At 38.8% G+C, this 22,390-nt stretch overlaps 2 protein-coding genes across 6 annotated transcripts in view; both read right to left on the bottom strand.

Annotated features, from left to right (window-relative positions):
- Nucleotides 1–13,658, bottom strand: LOC309390209 (inosine-uridine preferring nucleoside hydrolase-like). Of its 2 annotated transcripts, none has more exons than XM_081949349.1 (6): nucleotides 13,517–13,658; nucleotides 7,571–7,761; nucleotides 4,679–4,858; nucleotides 3,990–4,101; nucleotides 3,208–3,344; nucleotides 1–962 (listed from the first exon to the last, which is right to left on the bottom strand). In XM_081949349.1, the coding sequence occupies exons 2-6, from the start codon at nucleotides 7,748–7,750 to the stop codon at nucleotides 642–644; spliced, it is 930 nt and encodes a 309-aa protein (XP_081805475.1). In that variant the 5' UTR covers nucleotides 7,751–7,761; nucleotides 13,517–13,658; the 3' UTR covers nucleotides 1–641. The 2 variants fall into 2 exon arrangements, with proteins under 2 accessions (XP_081805475.1, XP_081805474.1); XM_081949348.1 differs by lacking the exon at nucleotides 13,517–13,658 and adding an exon at nucleotides 10,420–13,311.
- Nucleotides 13,659–17,050: 3,392 nt separating this feature from the next.
- INPP4A (inositol polyphosphate-4-phosphatase type I A) overlaps nucleotides 17,051–22,390 on the bottom strand; it is a 104,027-nt gene continuing 98,687 nt past the window's right edge. For all 4 annotated transcript variants that reach the window (XM_081948196.1, XM_081948199.1, XM_081948197.1 and 1 more), the window contains one exon: nucleotides 17,051–22,115. In XM_081948196.1, the coding sequence (XP_081804322.1) occupies nucleotides 21,983–22,115 (133 nt within the window). In that variant the 3' untranslated portion in view covers nucleotides 17,051–21,982. The remainder of the gene's footprint in view (nucleotides 22,116–22,390) is intronic.

Here is a 22,390-nt window from a genome sequence, read left to right as displayed (position 1 = left end):
TCTAACTTGCACCAAATAAAAGAATTTGAACATATCAAGATATTCTCCGCTATTTATTATGTGCTCTTTTACTTTAAGAAAGCTTTTATAAAGTATAAGCTATAACTGAATGTTTTACCCACCCACCCAAGCAAACCAAATACCGTATCTCCATTAAAATTGACCATATTCATTATTATTTTTAGATTTATGAAGGGGTTTTTTGCCACACGTTTAAGAAACAAATAACATAAATGGTGCCTTTATCAACATCTATAGTGCCACAGAGGAGGAGGAAGATAAACATCATGTTGGAGACTTTATTTTATTTATTTAAATTTATAGCGTTTGCTCAAAGGGTCCCTTCATGAATACTTCCTAGGGATGCATAACTCTTGTCATCCTCAAGAATTTGTGACTATAGATGACTCAGTGAACAGGATTCAATCAATTGGAGTGCAAAGGAAAAGAAAAAAAAGTTCAATATATATATCTTTCATGCTGGCAAAAATATTAAAAGATTATTTTATTCTTCAGAACAATTAGAAAAGAATTCAAATAGAACCGTTCGCATGGGGAGCTATTATAGTGCTTCAGGCAAATCTTGGTTTGCCCAGCAAGAGGAACTTAACATATTTGGAAGAGAACCTCATAAGCCCATTTTATTTCAAAGCATCCGTCATAAGAGCCTGGAGTTTCCCTAAATCACAGTTTTTCATTACAAATGCTTTGTGTTCCTTTTTCAGATGGTCACACCAATCCATTACCATCATTCCTCTAGTGAGAGAGCCACTGAGCTCAACACTTACGCCAATTATTGTGAATTCCGTGACAAAGTTTTCATCAATGGCAGCAGCCATCGCATAAGAGTCGCAAGAAACAAAGCCCAAGTGAGGTTTTGCGATTTTTAAAGAATGAGCAAAGATTTTCTTCATGAACCTGGCTTTCTTGGTATTCTGATTCACCCATTCGTGGTAGAATTCCTAGGAAGGAAAAAACAATGTTGAACATTAAAAAACCAGCCAAAGAAGGAATTATGGGGGGTGGGAGAGAGATCAATGGGCAATCAGCCTGGAGGAGTCACACCTACCTTGCTAGAAGCCAAAAGAAGCAGGCCCAATAACGTTATGTCGCTGGGACCAGTGGCCTTGGAATTTCTGCCCCCCGTTTTGTTTTGGAGACTTTGAGGAAGACCTAACTCATCCATGTTGCCCTATAAGCCTCCCAAACAGGGAAAATAAGTTTACTACTATAGAGAGCATACATCTAATGAAAGATTACCTGCTAATTTATTAGTTATTATTAAAATAATAAAATGTTTTGCCTTAGAAGTTTTATTTTAAAAAAGATACCCTTTGCAGTTAATACAAAATTGTTTCTATAGTGTATGGGTATCTCTATGTGTGCATTAAAATATTTTGTGGGGTCCCATAAGAATAGAAGTATTTTACTGTCTTTTTAAATTTTCACTGAACCAATCCCAAGCATCATTCTGGTGAGAGTGAATTCTGAAGAACCAGAGCCAGGAAAGAAAAAAAAAGCTATTAACTAAGATAAGACTACTTTAGCATTCGTAGGGAAAGCAGTTGACCCAAACCCCCTAACTAGATCAAACACAGAGATATACAAGCCACCAGCAGATTTTTCAATTACTGTAACTGGCTATGCATCTTGTTTTAACAACCCCATAAATCCCTTGTGGGGTGGGAGTCTGGGGAACTGAATGGAGCTAGCAGAGTGTTTTAATAGCTGGATACCCTTCCTGTCACCAATTCAGAGTTTTATTCAGCAGATATATTCTCAGGGTGCCCAGAGAGAGAAACATCTGCCTCTACCTAGGATCAAAGCCCCCTGATTGTGAGGCAAGAGCTCGACCTCTAGGCCACCCCACCATTCCAACTGGCTATGCTTCTATGTGGTGCTTAATATCTCAGCCCCATCAATTTCTACTGTCTCTTTCTTGAATTCCCTACCAATACTCCACCGCTAAACTGAACATATTCAATGGATGGATACAGACAATAAATTGGGAAGATCTGAGGCTCTTTCAAATTTCAGACGCTTATTGGAAAACTTTAAAACTGTCACTGTCTCTCAGATTATGATGTCTCACAAGGCTGCCGTGAGAGCCAGAGAAAATATGTGCGTTGCCTTAAATTCTTGAAGAGCAAACAGGAATTTGTGATAAAGAAACTGCTAAAAGCTTTAGTAAAGACTTGGGGGGGGGGGGGAAACAAAGCCCTATTATTCCAAACTAGAGAAGAAGATTGTTATATGCGCTGATATCAAGTGGGTATACTTTTACAACAGGAGATTTCTTTTTCTGATAAATAATAGGCGACAACAAATGTTTTCAATTCATTGTTTTATAATTTTAGTTATATTTTTATGGAAGCCAACCAGAGTTGATGAAATTGAACAAAATACAAATAATGTACCCTAAATATTTTCTATAGCTATAAATCATCAACTACTTTCACGTTCCTAATACGAAATTCCTAATATTCTCTACATTTTTACTGCGATTTAAAAGCCGGTAGAACAGCTGATCACAATAAAATAATTTTAAATGGGCGAATGTTAGGCTGTGATGAATGTTGAAGATATTAGCCTAGAAGTCTTCAATATGTTTCCTTGATGCACTTGAAAGAACAAGAAGTCTTTGATTTATGACCATTCATTCAGTGGTCATGTGAAAAAAAAGGCACTTGGCAATCTGCCTGCCCTTAAGACCACCTGCCTATTTCCTCCTTCTCATCCTGCTTTGGGCCTGCTTTCCCACCCTATTGGGCCTCAAATCCTCCGTCCCATTCCCCGCACGGATTGGTCCAGGGGTGAAATTTGACCGGTTTTATCCGGTTCGGGCGAACCAGTAGTGCTGGCAGCGGGAGGCTCCGCCCACCACCCAGATGTCATTGCGTCCCGTTTTTGAAGCTCTGCGCATGCACGCAAGATCCTGCTCACACACTCACATTTGCATACTGGTAGTGAAGGTAAATTGATTTCATCCCTGGATTGATCACTTACCTTTTTTGGTAGATTTTTGGGAATCAGCTGCTCCTCTGCACGACCTTCCTACACAACGGAGGCAGCACAGTGCCATTCCAGAAGCGAATAGAGTGAGCCTATGCAACCTAGTTTAATTAACCTATCTACCCAGTATGAAACCCCATTGAATTCAGTGAAACGAATTCCCAGTATAGACAAAAGAGTAGAGAACTCTCTTACCCAGGGCAGTGAGCAGGCACAGGTGAACTCCCAGGCTGCAATATACATTGGGCAGGTATACTCATTTAAGACAATGTAAGCAGCTTCAGGATCAGTTGCAAAATTGAATTCTCCACACACTTTAATATTTCCTCTGGCTAAAGGAAACAAAGACAAAGTTTCTTTAGAAGAACCATTTCATTACCGAAGTAGATGAATTGGAATGAATCTATGTATAATCTCATATGTAAACCTCATGCTCATATAAAAACATATTTTATTGGCAGTGTGAAATTTCATGGCTACTGTAGCTGTAGCTGACAGTCATTTAGTTTAGACATTTTATCACTTGTATAAATTTCGTTGCACATAAAGTGCAATTCATTCATCTTCTAACTATGCATAAATGTTCCCTTCATTCACTAACATACCTATAATATTTAAGTCACAATCTATAAAATATATCTATAAATATGAACGTGGATACATGTAGCTTTGTCTGCATTGTGTGAGAAAAGCGCACATCAAGCACACGAGCCTCACACATGAGCTAACCGGCAGTAACACTGGCTGAAACCCACCCCTGAGTTAAAATATTTAGGATACACACTCATGCATACACTTGGTAGAAATAGATTTGAATTAAAGCAATCAGACTTTATCTAAGCAGCCAGAATTAGGTAGTATGATTAGATTTTTTCCCCCCATAAAAAATGAACAAACAGGTTAAAATTAATTTTAAGCATGCATCTGCCACATTAGCAGCATAAACATGTCAAATAGGTCCTCTTGAGTTCACTTACATTCAGTATTTCCTCCCATGATGAACAAATTTTTAAGTTTCTTGGGAAGTGATGGGTCCATTTTCACTGCTAATGCTATATTCGTCAGTGGACCAAGGGCAACCAGAGATACCTAAAGATAAATTTATTTATTGAATATTATTAAAACACATAACTGCAAGATTATATTAATTTTTCTGTAGTTGATTAGGCTTCACTTCTTCAGGTCATACTGTTGTTATAGAGACAATATGTGATCATATTTTTGGGTCCATTTGGAAATAGTATAATCAGTAAATCTTGAACTGAAAGTCAAAAAATATTTTGCTGTACTCATAAGGAATGTACTGTAACTTTATTTGGTACAGCCTAGTTTTGTCCTTGTTCTGATGCCTCTTTTTCTTCTTTCTAGGTTCCTTGGGTTAACAGTAGGGCTACCTTAACTTCCATATCTATCATATCCATCCAAAGTTTCTGAGTGCCAGGCAGCATGCAAGTATACCTGGGCTGCAAATTCTAGACAACCACAAGTTGTGAAAACAAAGAGATACAGGGAAAAAAAATTGTTTGCAAGTACTGGCTATGTAGATTTTTTTCAGCCCTATTAAAAATGTGCTGGAATTCAGACCCTGGGGAGCATGGAAGATGAAGCAAGACCTTGTTCTATTCCAAATTTATGATAAATATTTATGGTACCTGTACCATCTCACCTGACCTGGCCGCTCATTGATTATTCTTAATATTGCAGTCACAGCATTTTCCTTCTGCAGAAGTTCTGTTCCTGGGGCATTAGGATCAGGAGCATCGCCCAATCCATCTTTACCATGGAACTCTGCCCCTGCAACAGGTCCACCAAGTAGGGGAGCAGCAGCTCCAGGATAAACTGGAATCTATATGTGAAAAGATGCCTATATAATATGAATTTTAAAGAACTATTGATCTGCATAATATTAAATAGCAATGTCAAATAATTGAATTGCTCTACAAATCCAGCCACCCACTTTTTTATTTCAAACATATTTATCGCATTTAATTATCTATATCTATCATCTATCTATCTATCTATCTATCTATCATCTATCTATCTATCTATCATCTATCTATCTATCTATCTATCTATCTATCTATCATCTATCTATCTATCAATATCTATATCTATATCTATCTCTATCTATCTATTTATCTATCTATATCTATATCTATATCATCTATATCTATATCTATATCTATATCTATATCATCTATCTATCTATCATCTATCTATCTATCTATCTATCTATCTATCTATCTATCTATCATCTATCTATCTATCATCTATCTATCTATCTATCTATCATCTATCTATCTATCTATCATCTATCTATCTATCTATCTATCTATCTATCTATCTATCTATCTATCATCTATCTATCTATCTATCTATCTATCTATCTATATATATATATATATATATATATATATATATATGCTGGTTTTGTTGTATTCGGGTCTTTTCCCGTGTAAGGTTGAGATTGTCTTTGCAACGTTTCGGCAGGATCTCACCTGCCATCTTCAAGCGTGGCCTCAAAATGTGGGCTTAAAATGGGAACGGAGCTGCCGTCTTTCTGTAAGTCTTGGTGGGAGGGGATGGGGTGCTGGCTTTGTTTCAGTAAGTGGAATGATTGGTTGTGTGGTTGTATCATGATTGGTAGATTGGTGCTGATTGGTGCAGGCTGTATGTGCATTGTTGTTTTGTATTGTAACGGCTTGGGTGGTGGGTGGTGTTCGTTTGTTGGCTAGGGCTGGTTTCCAGATGTTTGGTAGGCGGGAGGTATCATCACGTTTGTTCATGCTGTGGGGGTGTTTCTCTATTTCGATGGCTTCCATGATTATTCTCTTGTGGAGGTGTTCTGTTTTGGAGATTAACCTGGCTCCTTCAAAGTTGATTTCATGTCCTATAGCTTTAAGGTGCTGGAAAAGGGAAGAAGTTTTTTCTTTTTTTCCTACTGCGTTTTTGTGTTCTGTGATGCGTGCATTTATTCTCCTGTTTGTTTGTCCTATGAATATTGCTGGGCAGATTTTGCATGGTATTTTGTAGACTCCTTGGTTTTCTGAGGTTTTCGTGGGTGTTTGTATGTACGTCTTTGGTTGTTCGGGTTTTCTCCCACGTAGAATTGGAAGTATCTTCACGACGTTTCGATGAAGTCTCATTCATCATCTTCAGGCTGGTGAAGCACCAAGCCGGAAGCACCAGCCTGAAGATGATGAATGAGACTTCATCGAAACGTCGTGAAGATACTTCCAATTCTACGTGGGAGAAAACCCGAACAACCAAAGACGTACATTTATATAGGTTATATAGGTTTGAATCCCAGTAAGGGTATGGCTAGCTGATGAGAGCTAATTAGCTCGAAATAGATCTATACTAGTCTCCCTTTATTTATTTATCAGTACAAATACAACACAAATATAAAAAGGCAACATTAAAAATAAAAATATGCTTTTCTGCCTGCATGGTCTTCTGTGATGAAGCCGAAGGACAGAAAGAGGGAGTAGTGACCTTCCTCCCATATTTAGTCATACCAGGGGTTGTAACACTAATACATACCTATTTCCCTGGCTCAACTGATAAGGAAGTGAGCCCGTGGCTTAGTGGCTAACACTCCTGCCTAAGATATATACAGCCCGGGTTCAAATCCCAGTAAGGGTATGGCTAGCTGATGAGAGCTAATTAGCTCGAAATAGATCTATACTAGTCTCCCTTTATTTATTTATCAGTACAAATATAACATATATATATATATATATATATATATATATATATATATATATATATATATATATATATATATATATATATATATATATATATATGCTGGTTTTGTTGTATTCGGGTCTTTTCACATATATATATGTGTGTGTGTGTGTATATAATGACACGTGAGTGCTTTGTCTCTCAGGGTTCCTACACTTCCCTTCCTCTTTTAGACCACCCCCTTCTTCTGAAGGGAAAACATCTTCTTTCATTTGGCTGCTATATTCTGTTTGCTGGTGACTGAAGAGGTCCAAAACACACATCTCCTCCATTCTCCTTTCATTATCTCCCAGACCTGTGTCATGGTGTAGCTTTTTTGCGGGGGGGCAAACTCTGCTGTGCTGTTGCTTGGGAGAAGGTCAAATGGGAGTGAATGAAAGCAGCACAAGTGCCTGTATTATTGCTAAGCAATAATTGTGTTCTTCCTCAATCTGCAAAAACCTATATGGATTGGTAGGAAACCAAGCAAATAAATACATTAAAGTTTCCACTTCAGACCAAAACTATGAACACACCCATAGTAATCAATCATAGTGGTAACAGTTCCTACTGCAAACCATGAAGTTGGCTTAACCCCGTCCAAAAAAATCATATGTGCAGTTAAAGCAGCCACATCAATGTTTTTTTTTAATAAAAGGCAAGCAACTGCTTTTTGAGAATTAGTGGTGTGGCCACGCTTCTCTTATGTGTAAAGTGATTCTTACACATAAGCAAATAAGCACCAGTCTCACATGCCAAGATTTGATTTTGTGAGTCCCACACACAATGCGATGCCAAATGTATTGGGTTGTTCAGTTGGGGCAATTACCTCAAGCTTATTACAAACTTGCAACACACGGAGTACATTTCTTGATGTGTTTTCCAACCGGTTGTTCCCATAAGTGCAAGTAATCCCCAGGACTTCTACACTGGGATTTGCAAGAGCCATCATAATTGCCTGAGCATCATCAACACCACAATCAGCATCAATCAACAAAAGTTTCTTCATGTCAGAAATATCTATGGAAATAAAGAAACATCAATAATTTTAAAAAACACCTTTGTATCAGCTGTAACCAGTATTGAAAGGATACGTTGGACAGATAGGAACCAAGTGCTGGATGAACCAGAGCAAGCCCAGACTTGAACAGAATATAACTTTTTTGCAGGCTTGCCTAGAATAACTTTCATAAATGAGCCTGATGAATATTGGGTTTGATCAGCCCTATGATGTACATTCATATTTTATTTTAAAAAAATATGCACACTATTTGAACATACTAGTGCACAGAGAATGCATCAGTATACTGTGGTAGACCAAAACAAGGATCGACTGGAAATCAGATCAAAATATAACTGATGAAAGCAACAAGAACCAATCCCAAACTCTGACTTCAAGCTGCCTAGGAGCAGCTAGACCCCTCCTAAATTGTTTTCTTTATCATTAAATATCGTTTTTAAACAATATTCTGTGATTGGGGCCTTGATGAGCCAAAGGGGTTTGTGTGAATGAATGAAATTGTGGGGTTATGTCATCGGATATGTACGTTTATGTCCAGAAGGGTCTTCCAAAGAGAACAGGCCATAATGGATACCCCAGACTAACACCGATCACATCTGCCAACCTGCATTGGACCAGCATGGCAAATTATGGTCTATTCCTTCCATATGCCAATACAATCTCAAAAACGGCCCTCAGTCCCTGGATCTCAGGAAACATGTGGAAGAGGCCAACATCCTGCAGTGGATAGACAATGGCTAAAATGATGATGGCAATGATGATGATAATGATGATGATTTATACTTATTGGATAGGAAGAGATTACAAAATAGCAAACAAGTACACTGTGGGGAATGCACATTGAAAGGAATGCTTTGGTACTACCACATGCTTTTCACATGCTTTTAGGAGCTTTTCTGGAACATCCCAACATGCCCCAAAGTTCTGAGGAGATGGTATCTCTGTTTCTTTCTCTCAATATCATTTTTACACCATGGCAATCAAAACTGAATGCAATACACCACACCACTTGGAATACTATATCCACTTTTGGTCACCACAATAACAGATATTGAGACTCTAGAAAGAATGCAGAGAACAACAACAAAGATAACTAGGGGGATTGGAGGATAAAACATGTGAAGAACACCTATCCAGGAATTGGATATGTCTAGTTTAATTAAAAGAAGTCTAGGAGTCACATGATAGCAGTGTTCCAATATTTGAGCGGCTCCCACAAAGAAAACAGGGTCAACTCTTCTCCAAAGCACCCAAAGGCAGGTCAAGAAGCAATGGATGAAAACTAATGAAGGAGAGAACCAACCTAGAGCTAAGGAGACATTTCTTGACAATTAGAACAATTGGAATGACTGCAAGTTTTTAAGATTGGACAACCATTTGCCTGAAATGGAATAGGGTTTTCTGCCTGAGTTGGGGTTTGGACTAGAAGAACTCTAAGGTCCGTTTGAACTCTGTTTTTGTCTTATTCTTTTAGCCTCCTTTCCAACATTTTTTGGCTTTCCTTGCCACGGAGGTACCCTACTTCCCTCTATGAGACATGGGGTTTTAAACCACTCCTCTGGAGAGTTTCTGCTTTGATCCAGGTGAGTCTGGAACTTTCTGTCTTGCCCCATACACATGTTCTTAGCCACTGCGTATGTGCTTATGAAGACAATGCCTCTGTGTCTGGGAATTCATTATCAAGAGAGCTGGAGTGAGTAAAGAGAGAGAAGGAAAATGGGTGGAATGGTTACCAGTTCCCTATAATGCAAGATGGAAAATATTAGCTTATTACACTTATAATTTGAAAGGAAACAGTTAATGTCCTCATCAGATTTTATAAGCTAACATTTGAAGTAAGTCCAGCTTTGAAGCAGATACTAAAATCCAAGATGCTTTCTCAGGCAATCATTTCCTGCACTGCTCCCCTATCAATTCTCACTTTTTTGGTCTTCTGTATTTTAAATTTCAGATATATAATTATTATGTGTGATGGGGCAAAAACCAATAGCTACTAAGAGAATCTTTCCAATATTCCCTGGCTTCTCATGATAGTGAGGATGATTCCGGAGAGGAAGCACCTAACTCAGTGTCCTACATCTTCCTTAGCAGGAGAGCTGTCTGCAAGGAGGCCAGTGGGCTCCTTGGGGGGGGGGGGGGCACCATAAAAACAGGCTATTGAACTAAATAGCCAGGATCCAATCCACCAGGACATTGCTTATAATTTTATGGGAGATATTTGCACTTTATGACAGGTACCTAGGAAAATGCCCGTGTGAGTTTTATTAAGAACTGCTAATAGATGTGCTTCCTGGACTTCTGCTTGTGGTGTAGTGTTATTCTTTATATCAGAAGATAAAGCAAAATGGAGTTTTAAAGGCCCCAGATCATTTTATGAAACCTTTTGAACTTGGTCCAGTTTATAAACTTATTATACAAAGCAGGGAAGCAGTCTGAGGGAAAGGATTTAACAAGTTAAACTTGGAGCAGCGGGACTATTTAAGCGACGCATTTTGCCTTAAAATCCAAGACGAGGAATGTGCTTCCTTAAAAAGAGACAAAGATAAAACATCGATTCGCCTTTCTCACTAACAGCCGCTATTAGGGACAGACGAAACTAGGCTAAAAAGCGGGATAAAAAGGCGCTAATGAAAAACGAGCCAAGTGGACGAGCGAACCTGCCGAAGCGAAGACAGCAAAGCCCGAGCTCGAATCTAAGCCTTCGGGCAGGGCGGGGCTGAACGGAGAACGAGCGCCCGGAATCGGCCAATCACCAGCTGCCCAACTGAATTCTTTCGGAGTAAATTCGGGTCGTTGTTATGGCAGCCGCCTCCCGATCGTTGCAGGCCTGGACCCTCCTCGAGACAGTCCGGTAGGGAGGGTGCCTCAATGTGGAACTGGATGCCAGCAAGACGAGATGGTAGCTGGGCCTCGAGGCGGCTGAGCCACCAGCCCTTGGAAACTCGACCTGCAGATACGCACCAAGATATTTTTAGCCGTGAAAATCCGCCCGGCTGCCTGCGGTGTAGCCCTAAGGTGCAATTTCTTCCAGGATAATCGGCTCAGCATCGAACGCTTTAATATCTTCGTTGTGGCTTTGCCAGACCTGGTTTTCGGGGGAAATAACGGACCAAGAACCGCTTTTCCAAGAGGCGCCTAGGGCTGACTTGTTATCGTTAGTGTGGGTTTGTGAAAGAGCCGGCTGAAGGTGGAAGAGCTTTATTGAAACCGGATAGGCTACTAATCGTCTGGCACAAAATCAGACCATCCAAACCATCCATTCAGGTGTTTCCAGTGGTCCTCAGATTCGAGTGTTATACCATCCGCAGCTCCTGTCCTGCCCGTGTGAGGCCAAAGAGATAGTTCATGCTCTATGGCACTATGCTATAAAGGCTTCCAGTTAGAAACTGCCACATCTCTCCTAAATCATCAGTCTGGCAGCATCGTTTCAAGTTTTTTAAAAAAAATTAAGGGGCAGAAGCTTTCATAATATGTAGTTCGCTTATCACATGCCTGGAGTGGGTCAATTGGTGTAGAACTTGAAAAGGTTGGATATGCAGTTGCATGTTACTTGTGAGACAGATTTGGAGAACATCAATTAGCAATTGTATCAAACACCTATTTGTTGGGAACTTCTAGGATAGCTTGAAAACTTTTGAGATGTCAGTTTGGTGGACTCACTCTATGATGCTGGAACAGTTTTGTCATAAAAAGACAACTGTGAAATCTATAATGAAATATCCTGGGAAATTAAAGGGCTCTGCTATTCTTTGCATTGTGTGAGAACTGATGTCTAACTGTTGATTTTTTTGCAAAACATTTGACTTTTTCTAAAGTAGAATGCAGAGGAACAATGCTGGCAGATAACACCATTGGAAGAGGAGCATGTGAACGGGACTTATTTTAATTTTGTGTGAGAAATTGTGAAGGCCTGTGATGTGGCTGTTAGCTACTTTGCCCCCTTTCCTGTATGTATACTATCTGGGTTTGTTGAAAGGGTCTAGTTATCATGATAACCTCATTGTTCTTGTCACTTGTGTTAATCGGCCTCAAGGTGATTGCATGCAAATATGGCATTGTGTATGGAAGAATGCCATCTGCGGATTGAGAAAAGGCACCATCCTTGTCATTATGGTTGTAGCTTGGGTGGCGAGAGCTGTAGGTGACAACCAGTGAAATTCTAGTTCTGTAGTCTGCTTCCAGGAATTGATCTGGCTCTTTTGTCTATTGGTTAATGGGTAGTTCGGACTCCTGAATGCCTGGCTTAATTCTGTGAGCTTATCTGTCACAGAACAAATTCATTTGTGATGTGGAGTTTGGCAAAAGGTAGGTTTGGAGAGTTTAAGAGAGCTTTTAACACTACAATTGCTAATTGATGAAGTAATAATAATGTTTCACATGTAATATAACCACCCTTTCTTCCCTCAATTGTACTTGTTTTTAAATTTTACTCCAATTTAACTGTAACATGCATCTGATGAAATAACCTCATAAAAGTGTGTATCTTTCAGCTTGTTAATTAGAAAAGTTGCTATTGGATTCCTTCCAATATTGGCTGTGATAGATTAACCTGGCCCTCTTAATGTTTAGAAAATGAGACGCTTGTTTCAGAATCCAGGAATGCCGTACAAGTCTCATCCAGTGATCAACATCCAGAAAGAATTAAGTGGTAAAATTATGTTATTGTCTTTGTATGTTAAGCAATTGTATATGTACATTTTGTAAATAGCTGTTACTATTTGACTTTTTCATATGCAGATCAGTTCTAATACTTGTAAGTTAATTACAAGTTAAAGAAAACTTCCGGAAGAATGGTCCTTCATATGATAAGTACTAGTTTAATAATGCTTACCAATTCTTAGGATGGTGCTTTTCAGCCTTCCATTCAGTTACATTTCATGAGGCACTCTATCAAAGAACCTGGATACCACCATAATATGCATAAAAGCCACTTTTTCTGAAGTCACTTTAGTAGTAAAGATTAATCCTAAATAAAAATTTGCTGACACTTTCATGTCAGGTGTGGATTAAAAAAAAACCTGAAATGCCTTCAGGGTCATTTTATCATCCTAATCCTTTTTTTCCATTTCTTGCTCCAAAATAAGAGAATGTAAATCAACTGAGCAGAGCAGGGAACAGCTATAAAATACTAATGGGTCCTTATGATTCTGACCTTTTAAAAAAAAAAGCGAACAATCAGGCATGATCAAATTACTTCTGAAGAAAAAGCAGTAAAACATTGGCTTTGTGCAGTTGTGTTGTCTGTTTCTTCTATCCCGAATTCCACACACTGTTTCTGTTGCAAAATTCTTTTCTTTTTGGAACACTCCTCCCCCCTCCTCCCCAAGTTTAGATTGGCCTTGATTCTGGATATCAACCCTGCTGGCATTTCATAACATTGCAAACACGTGCATAGGGGTTGAACTACTAGTTGGAGTCCACGTAGTTATCAATTTATAACAAATTGGCTTTACCTCAATTGCCATTTTGCATGTAAGTTTGATTTTACATTATTTTTGTTTTGATTTTAAAACTTGTTAGCTGCTGAATCACTGTGGTGAGATGGATGACAGTATAAATAAGTGAATAAATTTTAGTTTGTCGGTCACAAGAGGTTTAGTCTTCTGAGCTTTTGGATTCATACTGGAGCCCATCCTCATAAAAGCTTGGAAGACTAAACCTCTGATCCTGGTGACTGACCCAGATTGGATTCTGCAACATTATCCTGGAACATGTATATTTGCCTGCCTTCATGAAAAATATTTTTATCCTTACCTGTTCAGCTCTCAAGTTGTCTCAGTCTGAATACTTGCTATTTTTCAACGCTGTGGAACTTGACCGGATTTTGTTAATATTTACCCAGTGTATTGTTAGAATATTAACAATACATATTAACAATGTATTGAATAAAATAAATTGAAAAGCAGCAATTTAAATCAATATTCTTAGAGTCAAAATTATGTGGGAGATAATGGAATTGAATTTCCCAGTTTTATATTTCACTGAAATATAATAAAAATCACCACTTATTTCATTCTTTGATAAAGTGATAAAATGCTATGGACATAGTATACTTATATTTCAGTAAGATATTTCACAAAACAGACCACAACCTACTTCTTGGTAAGCTAGAAAAATGTGGAATAGGCAACATCACCACCAGATGGATTTGTAGTGGGTTGACAAATGATACTCAACGAGCAGTGACGTGCGGTGAGGTTTATGGCTGGTGAGGCTGGTGACGTCATCAAACCGCGTGGTTGCTCTGATCGCACGGGCGCAGCCCGACCAGAGAAGTTTCTCTTCTCAGAAATGTCAGAAAGGGACAGGCAGGCTGCCACAGCTCCACTGAGAAGACATTTCTGAGAAGAGAAACTTCTCCTTTCTCCTCCTCCCCCCCCCACTCCCTTCTAGCACTGATGATATCATGTTACCTAGGCATTTTTTGCATCAGGCGAGCCCGAGATCCTTGCAAGAGGAATGGGATCACGTGTGCAGGAGGCTCCCAGCGCAGGCCTCAGATCAGCGCAGCCGCGGTCCCCTTCCCCTGCACACGTCCCATTCCCCTCCTTCCTGAGCCAACATGAAGGGGACCGCGGCTGCGCTGATCTGAGGTTGGCACTGAGGAGCCTCTTGCATACGTGGTCCCATTCCCCTTGCAAGGATCCCGGGCTCGCCCGATGCAAAAAATGCCTAGGTAACATGATATCATCAGTGCTAGAAGGGAGGGGGGGAGAAAGGAGAAGTTTCTCTTCTCAGAAATGTCTTCTCAGTGGAGCTGTGGCAGCCTGCCTGTCCCTTTCTGACATTTCTGAGAAGAGAAACTTCTCCTTTCTCCTCCTCCCCCCCCCCCCTACTCCCTTCTAGCACTGATGATGTTACCTAGGCATTTTTTGCATCGGGAGAGCCCAGGATCCTTGCAAGGGGAATGAGACCACGTGTGCAGGAGGCTCGGAAGCGCCAGCCTCAGATCAGCGCGAGCCGCGGTCCCCTTCCCCTGCACACGTGGTCCCATTCCCCTTGCAAGGATACCGGGCTCATCCGATGCAAAAAATGGCGAGATTGACGCACTTGGGGCTGCTGCTGCAATGTCCAGGGAGGCTAAACCAAGCCGCGCACCTGTCCCAGCCACTTTTGCGGCATCCCAGAGTATTTTTTTTTTCATGATGAGAGCGGTGAGGCTCTGCCTCCCCTGACTGCACGTCACTGTCAACGAGTAGTCCTTGAGTAGTCCATCCACATGGAGGGAAGTAAGTGGTGGGTACCACAAGGTTCCATCTTAGACCCAGTACTCTTCAGTATCTTCATAAATGACTTAGATGTAATAGAAGAGGAACCTATCAAATTTGCAGATGACATTAAGCTGGCAGGAATAGCCAACACCCCAGAAGAAAAACGGTGAAGGAAGAAGAAAGGAGAAGGAAGAGGGAAGGAAAAAAGGAAGGGAGGGAGGAAGATTATGAGAGGGAGGATCTAAGGGAAGTCCTGCCTTAGCACTTGGCCATCACAGGTGCCCCGACATGAGTGATGTCGAGCTGGCCATGCCCACCATGGCCACCCCCACCGTGGCCATGCTCACTCTAGCCCCCTGAGATCAAACACAACCCTGATGCGGCCCTCAATGAGTTTGACACCCCTGCTCCAGAATATCAAAGTAGGTGGATATCTTTGCAGAAGGCTTAGTTTTAAAATCTGCATAACCCTAGGGAAAAAAGCCCTTTCTCCCAATTACTTCATTGAATATACCATGCTATCCTGGAAGTGAGCAAATTAATAAGAGAATGGTGATTGAATAATGATTTCTTTTGTTCATTGTCATACAGTTTTCCTTTTGTGTTGCTTATATTGAGGATTAGCTTATGAGCTCGAGAAAGGACTTTGATCCTAAATAACTGATAACTCTACATAAGTAAATAATAAAATATTGTAAGAGTAAGAACAGGTGTGAACATGATTTCTCCCTATCTTTGAATCTCCTTGAATAGCAGGCCATCAAACGATACTATATACAGTATTATAAAGCATGCTGAAAGTCCCTCAAAAACAACATCACTTTTCATGGGGTTAGATGGGATCGAATAAGATAGGCGTGAGGGTGTTTTCAAATCCACGTTTAAAACTCTTGTTATAAAGTTGTTGTCATCTTCCATCATTTTTTAAAGTCGGTAACCCTTAACACAGTGAACTCTTTTCCTCTCTCATCACAATCACCTTAGGAAATAGATTTGGTTAAGAAAGAAGAATTAGCCCAAAGTCACTCAGTGGGTTTGCATGGTTGTGGACAGATGAGAATCTGGTTTTGCCCTTATACAAGTTTGACCATACATCATAAGGCTCTCCCAAGTTTACAACCAGTTCTTTGATTCTACAGTTTCATTCTTGTACTTGAAATCTGTTTCTATTTCTGTAGTTGAATACTGCAAGGTTGGTGATATTTACATCTTTTGAAGATTACAATTAGCTTTGTGTTGGTCTGATTTTCTACTATTGGATTCATGATTCATTTAGTGTTTGATTTTATTTTGATTTATTTTTTATTAGAAACTACCAATTTAGTATAAATAACACAAATAAATCTTCAGTTATTTATTTTCATTGTAAAGTACCCAGTGATTTGACCTAAACCATAAAAAAGCTTATTGATAAGGACATAGAAGTACCACTATATTTGGTCATCAGTTTTTTAGAAAATAAAATATTAAAACCATAAATACACATAGAAAGAAATAAACACTTCCCAAGACCTAGAGAAAGATATTCTGGCATAATCTTTTAGAGATTATACAGAAGGTAGTCTATAAATGTTTATTCCAGTATATATATATATATGTGTGTGGTGTGTGTGTGTGTGTGTGTGTGTGTGTGTGTGGTTACAACCCCTGGTATGCCTAAATTCAAATCCCAGTAAGGGTATGGCTAGCTGATGAGAGCTAATTAGCTCGAAATAGATCTATACTAGTCTCCCTTTATTTATTTATCAGTACAAATATAACATATATTTATGTGTGTGTCTGTGTCTGTGTTACAACCCCTGGTATGCCCAAATATGGGAGGGAGCTCACTCCTCCCTCTTTCTGTCCTTTCGGCTCATCACAGAAAACCATCCAGGCAGAAACCCATATTTTTTATTTTTAATGTTGCCTTTTTATATTTGTGTTGTATTTGTGCTGATAAAATAAAGGGAGACTAGTATAGATCCATTTCGAGCTATCATGAGAATTTATTGGTATGAAAACTTTAGAAAGTACAAACAAATATAGGGCTTAAACCTGTGATCATATTGATTTTTTTTTAAAAAAAATAGTCATCTCAGCATGCTTGTCAGTTCTTTATTTTTTTAAACCCTAAAGACTAGCACATTTACAGCATACAAGGACTGAGTGAATTAAGACTATACAAAACAGTAACCATATTTTATGGTATGCCAATACTGCTCCAAACAAATAAATAAAATAAAATAAATGCAAAACGTTTTAGGAAATACAATTGTGCCGGGACAAAACTATGTTCTATTTTACAACAGCTATACATATTGTATATAAATGAAAAACTCAAAAGGCAGCAGTGTTGTGGCTGCTTTTACAGAACATGTACAGAATAAGCTTGGCAGTAACTGTATATCCTTTGAATGTTTCATCTAAGAATTGTACTCAAAAAGGTTAGCATGAGGTTCATACAATAATAATCCCTAATAATGGATTTTCTATGGCAACAAAACAAACATTTTAGAAAAGTCTGCTCATTTGATATTTTCTATATGGATATATGCTTTCTTTAATCCCCATGTTTTTATTGAGCTATTTTTATTACCCTTTAGGGAAATCTGTGCAAAAGAAATGAAATCAGAATTTTGCATTTGTTTGTCACATATGATGTAGCATTGTACATTGGAGTACTGTTCTCAGAAAGGGTAGAAGAGAAATAATTATATATACAGAGAATTTGGGAATTGCTTTAAAAAGTAGTACAATGTTAGCTTTTCACAGTTGTAAGATGGTATAGTACTGTAAATCACAATGTAAAACAAAGTTGTAACCTAACTGGGAGTAGCGAAATATCTTCCATGGCATACATTTTGCAGTGCTGACAGGTCTGATTTAAAGTTCTCTTTTCTGAAAAACCTATAGATTCCTAATGCATATGAGCTTTGTGTTTACATCAATAGAAATTTATTCACACTAAAGAAAATAACAGTGGAGCAGAATTTCCTTTTTCTATTACAAAATGGGGGGGGGGACGATGACCCTAATTGCTTCTAGAAGATGATTAATAAAGGAGAATAATACATTGTCCTGGCAGCAATCACTGTAATTAATCTTAAATACTTGTTGTTGGCAACAAGTTTTAATGTCAGACAATTAACGTTAAAACAATTGTTTTAGATCCAATATTCTTTCTTGCCAAGGTAATATTTAAAAGGTGAATTATATTAAGTATTTAAATATAAATACATTGTGCACACAGAGGGGTGGGGAGAGAGTGAACAGAGAAGAAACATTAAATAAACTAACATAAATCAAAAGGAGTTTCTCGCATTTGAAGTTATCCTAAAAATATAACTTAATTTTACAGAATTCTGCCATTCAATATATTGTATTATACAAACACTAAAAGCTGTGAAAAAAAGAGTGATAAAATATAATTCATCCTGTCCCTAGCTGAAGCATCATCCTGGGAAGAAGAAAAGGAGGGGGAAGAGGGCCAGACAGATTCATCCTGGCACTAGGAAGAGTAGAGAGATGGTATCAGGCCCCCACATACCTGCCCCTTGTGCAGCTGCTATCTCTGGAGGAAGAGGAAGGAAGGCCAAAGATGTTCTCAGCTGCAAAGAGATACCTTTAGGCAGGGGTGGGCTTCTGGGCGTTGGTAAGGGTTTGAGAGAACCTCTAGTCAAGTTTTTGTGCAGTTCAGAGAACCCCCAAATCCCACTTCTGGCTGGCACTGCCCACCCCGCCCCTCCCAGGAATCCCCACGTGGCCCGTTTTGGATGCGGGTAAGTGCAGGGAATGCCTGGAGACTCAGGGAGGGTGAAAAACGGGCCTACCAGAAGTTTGGGGGCCGTTTCCGGCCTCCAGAGGGCCTCTGGAGTCTGGGGAGGCCATTTTTGCCCTTCTGGAGGCTCGAGTAAATCGTCCAGAGCCCAGGGAGAGCAAAAACATCCCCGTGGTGCAGGAGGCCGACTAGCGTTGTTCAGTGCCAGGAGACCTCAGGAAGGGAATATTCTCTATGCACGGTACCGCCCAACTACAGTTGAAGGGGAACAACTTTTCATGGCAGCCTGATTTGTATTTTGTTTTCAATTGTTTTGCAGCTAACTTTCTAGATCAAGGGAAGCTTACTTGCAAATCTCAACTCTTGTTGACTTAACTGCTTTGCCCTGCTAATCTTAGTTACTACCAGGAATTTCATTAGTAACAGATACAACTATTCCTTTTCCTGTTGGGTTTAAGACTTGAAAGCAGTGTTTCCTAAATTTGGTAACTTGAAGATGTGTGGATTTCAACTTCCAGAATTCCCCAGCCAACATGTTGCCTTGGGGATTCTGGGAATTGAAATGCACACATCTCCAAGTTACCAACTTTGAGAAACAATGCACGATCAATTAATTTGCGAGACCGCCTACTTGCAAGACTGCCTACTGCCACCGGTAACCTCCCACCATCCAGTATGATCCCACAGAGTTGGCCTCCTCAGGGTGCCGTCAGCCAGTGTCGGCTGGCGACCCCACGGGGAGAGCCTTCTCTGTGGGAGCGCCTTCCCTTTGGAATGAGCTGCCTCCAGAGCTTCGCATAATCCCCGACCTCCGGTCCTTCCAGTGCGCCCTAAAAAGTTGGCTTTTTCAGCAAGCCGGTCTGGCCTGAACAGAATAAATTAAATTATTAATTTTAATTGTTAATTTGAATTTAATCCTAAATTTGATTTAAATTGTCAATTGAAGGTTATTGGATTTCCTATTTAATCTTTTTTACCTTTTGTTATGTTTTTATATTGTACACCGCCCTGAATCCTTGGGGAGAAGGGCGGCATATAAGTCCAATAAAACCAAACCAAACCAATTTACTGCATTCTAACGGATCCAGACTGTTTAGTACATATAAGACTAAACCATTAAGCTACTAAAAGGCAATATTAAAACAAATTTCTTGGGTCTGAAAAGACCATTCATACCTTCAATAAATATAAAGTGCAAAAAAAGGCAGAATAAAGTAAAATATTTGAATGGCGAATGCATATCAGACTCTTTCTTGAAAATTGCACCATTTTCTCCTTTTCATTAAATGGCCAATAATGCTAATGTAAGTAAATCCCTCAAGTATCAGTGGAATTTAAACATGTTGGGGTTAAATTGTTAGAATGAAAAATTGGAAGGATTTCGCAACCTGCCTACAGCTTCCAAAGTCCATCCAAATGCTACTACTGAACTGTAGCATTTCAGCTGATAAATATTCACACCCATAAAAACATACAGTGACCTATTAATCAAAGTTGTTATATATTAATAATTGATGAATATGTACTGGTACCACTACATTTTTCAATATAGTGGTAGTTCATCTTGCTTTTAAAGTATGAATTTGTTATAGGGATAATGAACAATGAAATAAGTTATAGTTTAACAATGCCAGGAGAGTGTTCATGGAAATTTGGGGTTTGTTACAGATTAATTCCTAAGTAAGCAATAAGCAATTTAGCAATCTTGCTAAATAATGTAGGAAATTATTCCCCTTCTTTGTGAATTCATTAACCTGAAATTCAAACTCTGATGTTCTGGAACAAATTGTAGATTACTGAGTTTCAAAAATTAGTAATGGGTACTGGAAACATTTTATATAAAATAATATTCAAAGTAGGAGAAAACTCCTACAGGAAAATGAGGAACATTGATTTCTGTAAACTAAAGTGCACCTACATTCTGGATAGGATCTAACAAGCAAGCATCTTAGGAACTTGCAGAATTCTTAAATGCATAGGGCAGTTTTTGTATGCAAATATGTTTGCCTAAAATAATTCTTGTCATTTAAAAAAAAAAGAACTTGGAAGTTCTGATCTGCTACATGCTAGTTTATACTACATATCACTGTGGAATCAGCTAACTCACAAGCAAACAAAGTAGGGTAAAGTGACAGTGATTAAAATTATGATGATGTGGAAGACACCGACGATTCAGCCCGATGAAGTCCTTCAAACTGCAGGTAGAAATCCACTTCTGTTTTGTGAATAGATATGGATACCATACCTTCTGTTTGGATTCATTGTTTAGGGCTAAGTCATGCTTTATTAGAGATATATATACCGCATTTTTCAGAGTATAAGACGCACCCTTTTCCTCCAAAAAAGAGGCTGAAAATCTTGGTGCGTCTTATACACTGAATACAGCATTTTTGGCCTCCCGAAACCCTGCCCTCTTTGCAAAAATGGCAATGCATAGCCTTTAGGAAGCTCCCAGAGTGCTCCTGGGGGTTTGGGAGGGCAAAAATGAGCAAAATACAGGCAGTTTTTTGCTTGTTCCCCCCCCCCCCCCATCCCAGCCTCCAGAAGCACTCTATAAGTCCCCTAAAGGCTATGCATGCCCTTTTTTAAAATAAAAAACGGGGCCAGTTTTGCGAAAAATGGGCTGTTTTTGAGAGGTATGCAGAATGAAAAACTTTTTTTTTTAATTTGCCTCTTCAAAATCTTGGTGCGTCTTATTCTCTGGTGCATCTTATACTCCTACGGTAACTCTTTTATATAATAGTGTTCTAATAAATTTAAATTCCCAACTTTATATTTTAATGGACTGCTCTGTTTTTAAAACTGAGCCTTCTCTTCAACTTGTAATACCTGTTGTACTTGTCAAAACTTCTCATTTCCAATTTATTTATTATTTACAGCACTGAGGTTTTAAAAAGTATTATGAAAGTTTTAAATAAAATCAGTATAAAAATGAAGGAAACAGCTGCCTAATTCATAAAATCCTCCACAGTCCAGGAATTATCTTTCTTATTTAGGCAAAGAGATTGATTAACTAATATATGCAGGCATCTTACACTGGGCAATCATTATATTAATTTCATGTTATGATTATTCAGCACGTAATTGTTTTCTTTCTATGGAATCCAGTTTAACAAAATTACATGCTCAGTATTTCCTAGTGAATCATACAAAAACATTTTTTTCTGACATTGTCATCAAAATTCATATACTAAAGTTGAGTGTATTCACATATTTTAACGGAACAACTAATTACAAGACACCGTAATCCTATGAGTCAACTTTTCCATAAGTTCCTTCAGGAGGCCTGTAATACTTGGGGAAAGCCTTCAGCTGCAAGGAATTAAATGCATATTTGCGACATCCAACATTCTTCATTGTATTTTCTCTTCGACAGCCCTCACTGGGGAAAAAGACAAGCACAAAAAAGGGAAAAAATGACAGCAGTAAAACAAAAACAAAATTACCAGTACTTTAATTAAAATGAAAGGAGTCAGCTATTTCATTTCAGTAAAATATTTGAATTCATAATTAAATAATGGGCCATTGATGGTGTACATAAAAAAATGTGCCACATGGACTCTTGACACTGCAAATCTAAGCAAACAACAATGCATATTTGTTTTTAGGAAAAGGAGGTATAGAGTAGGCAAGTCTGCCAGCTCCTTCTCTGAATCA

This window comes from Natrix helvetica (genome assembly GCF_964273705.1).
Source record: "Natrix helvetica genome assembly, chromosome: 3".
Lineage (NCBI taxonomy): Eukaryota > Metazoa > Chordata > Lepidosauria > Squamata > Natricidae > Natrix > Natrix helvetica.
Note: the sequence above shows the minus strand (reverse complement) of the source record. Positions and strands in the feature narration are given on the sequence as shown.

What these genes read in the sequence shown, in the direction of transcription:
- LOC309390209 (XM_081949349.1), bottom strand. Translation starts at nt 7,750, where the DNA reads ATGAAGAAACTTTTGTTGATTGATGCTGATTGTGGTGTTGATGATGCT. An exon ending in AAGTTTGTAATAAGCTTGAG is followed by an intron (nt 4,859 to 7,570) that starts GTAATTGCCCCA and finishes TTTCACATATAG; the next exon opens with ATTCCAGTTTATCCTGGAGC. An exon ending in GTGCCTGCTCACTGCCCTGG is followed by an intron (nt 963 to 3,207) that starts GTAAGAGAGTTC and finishes TTTCCTTCCTAG; the next exon opens with GAATTCTACCACGAATGGGT.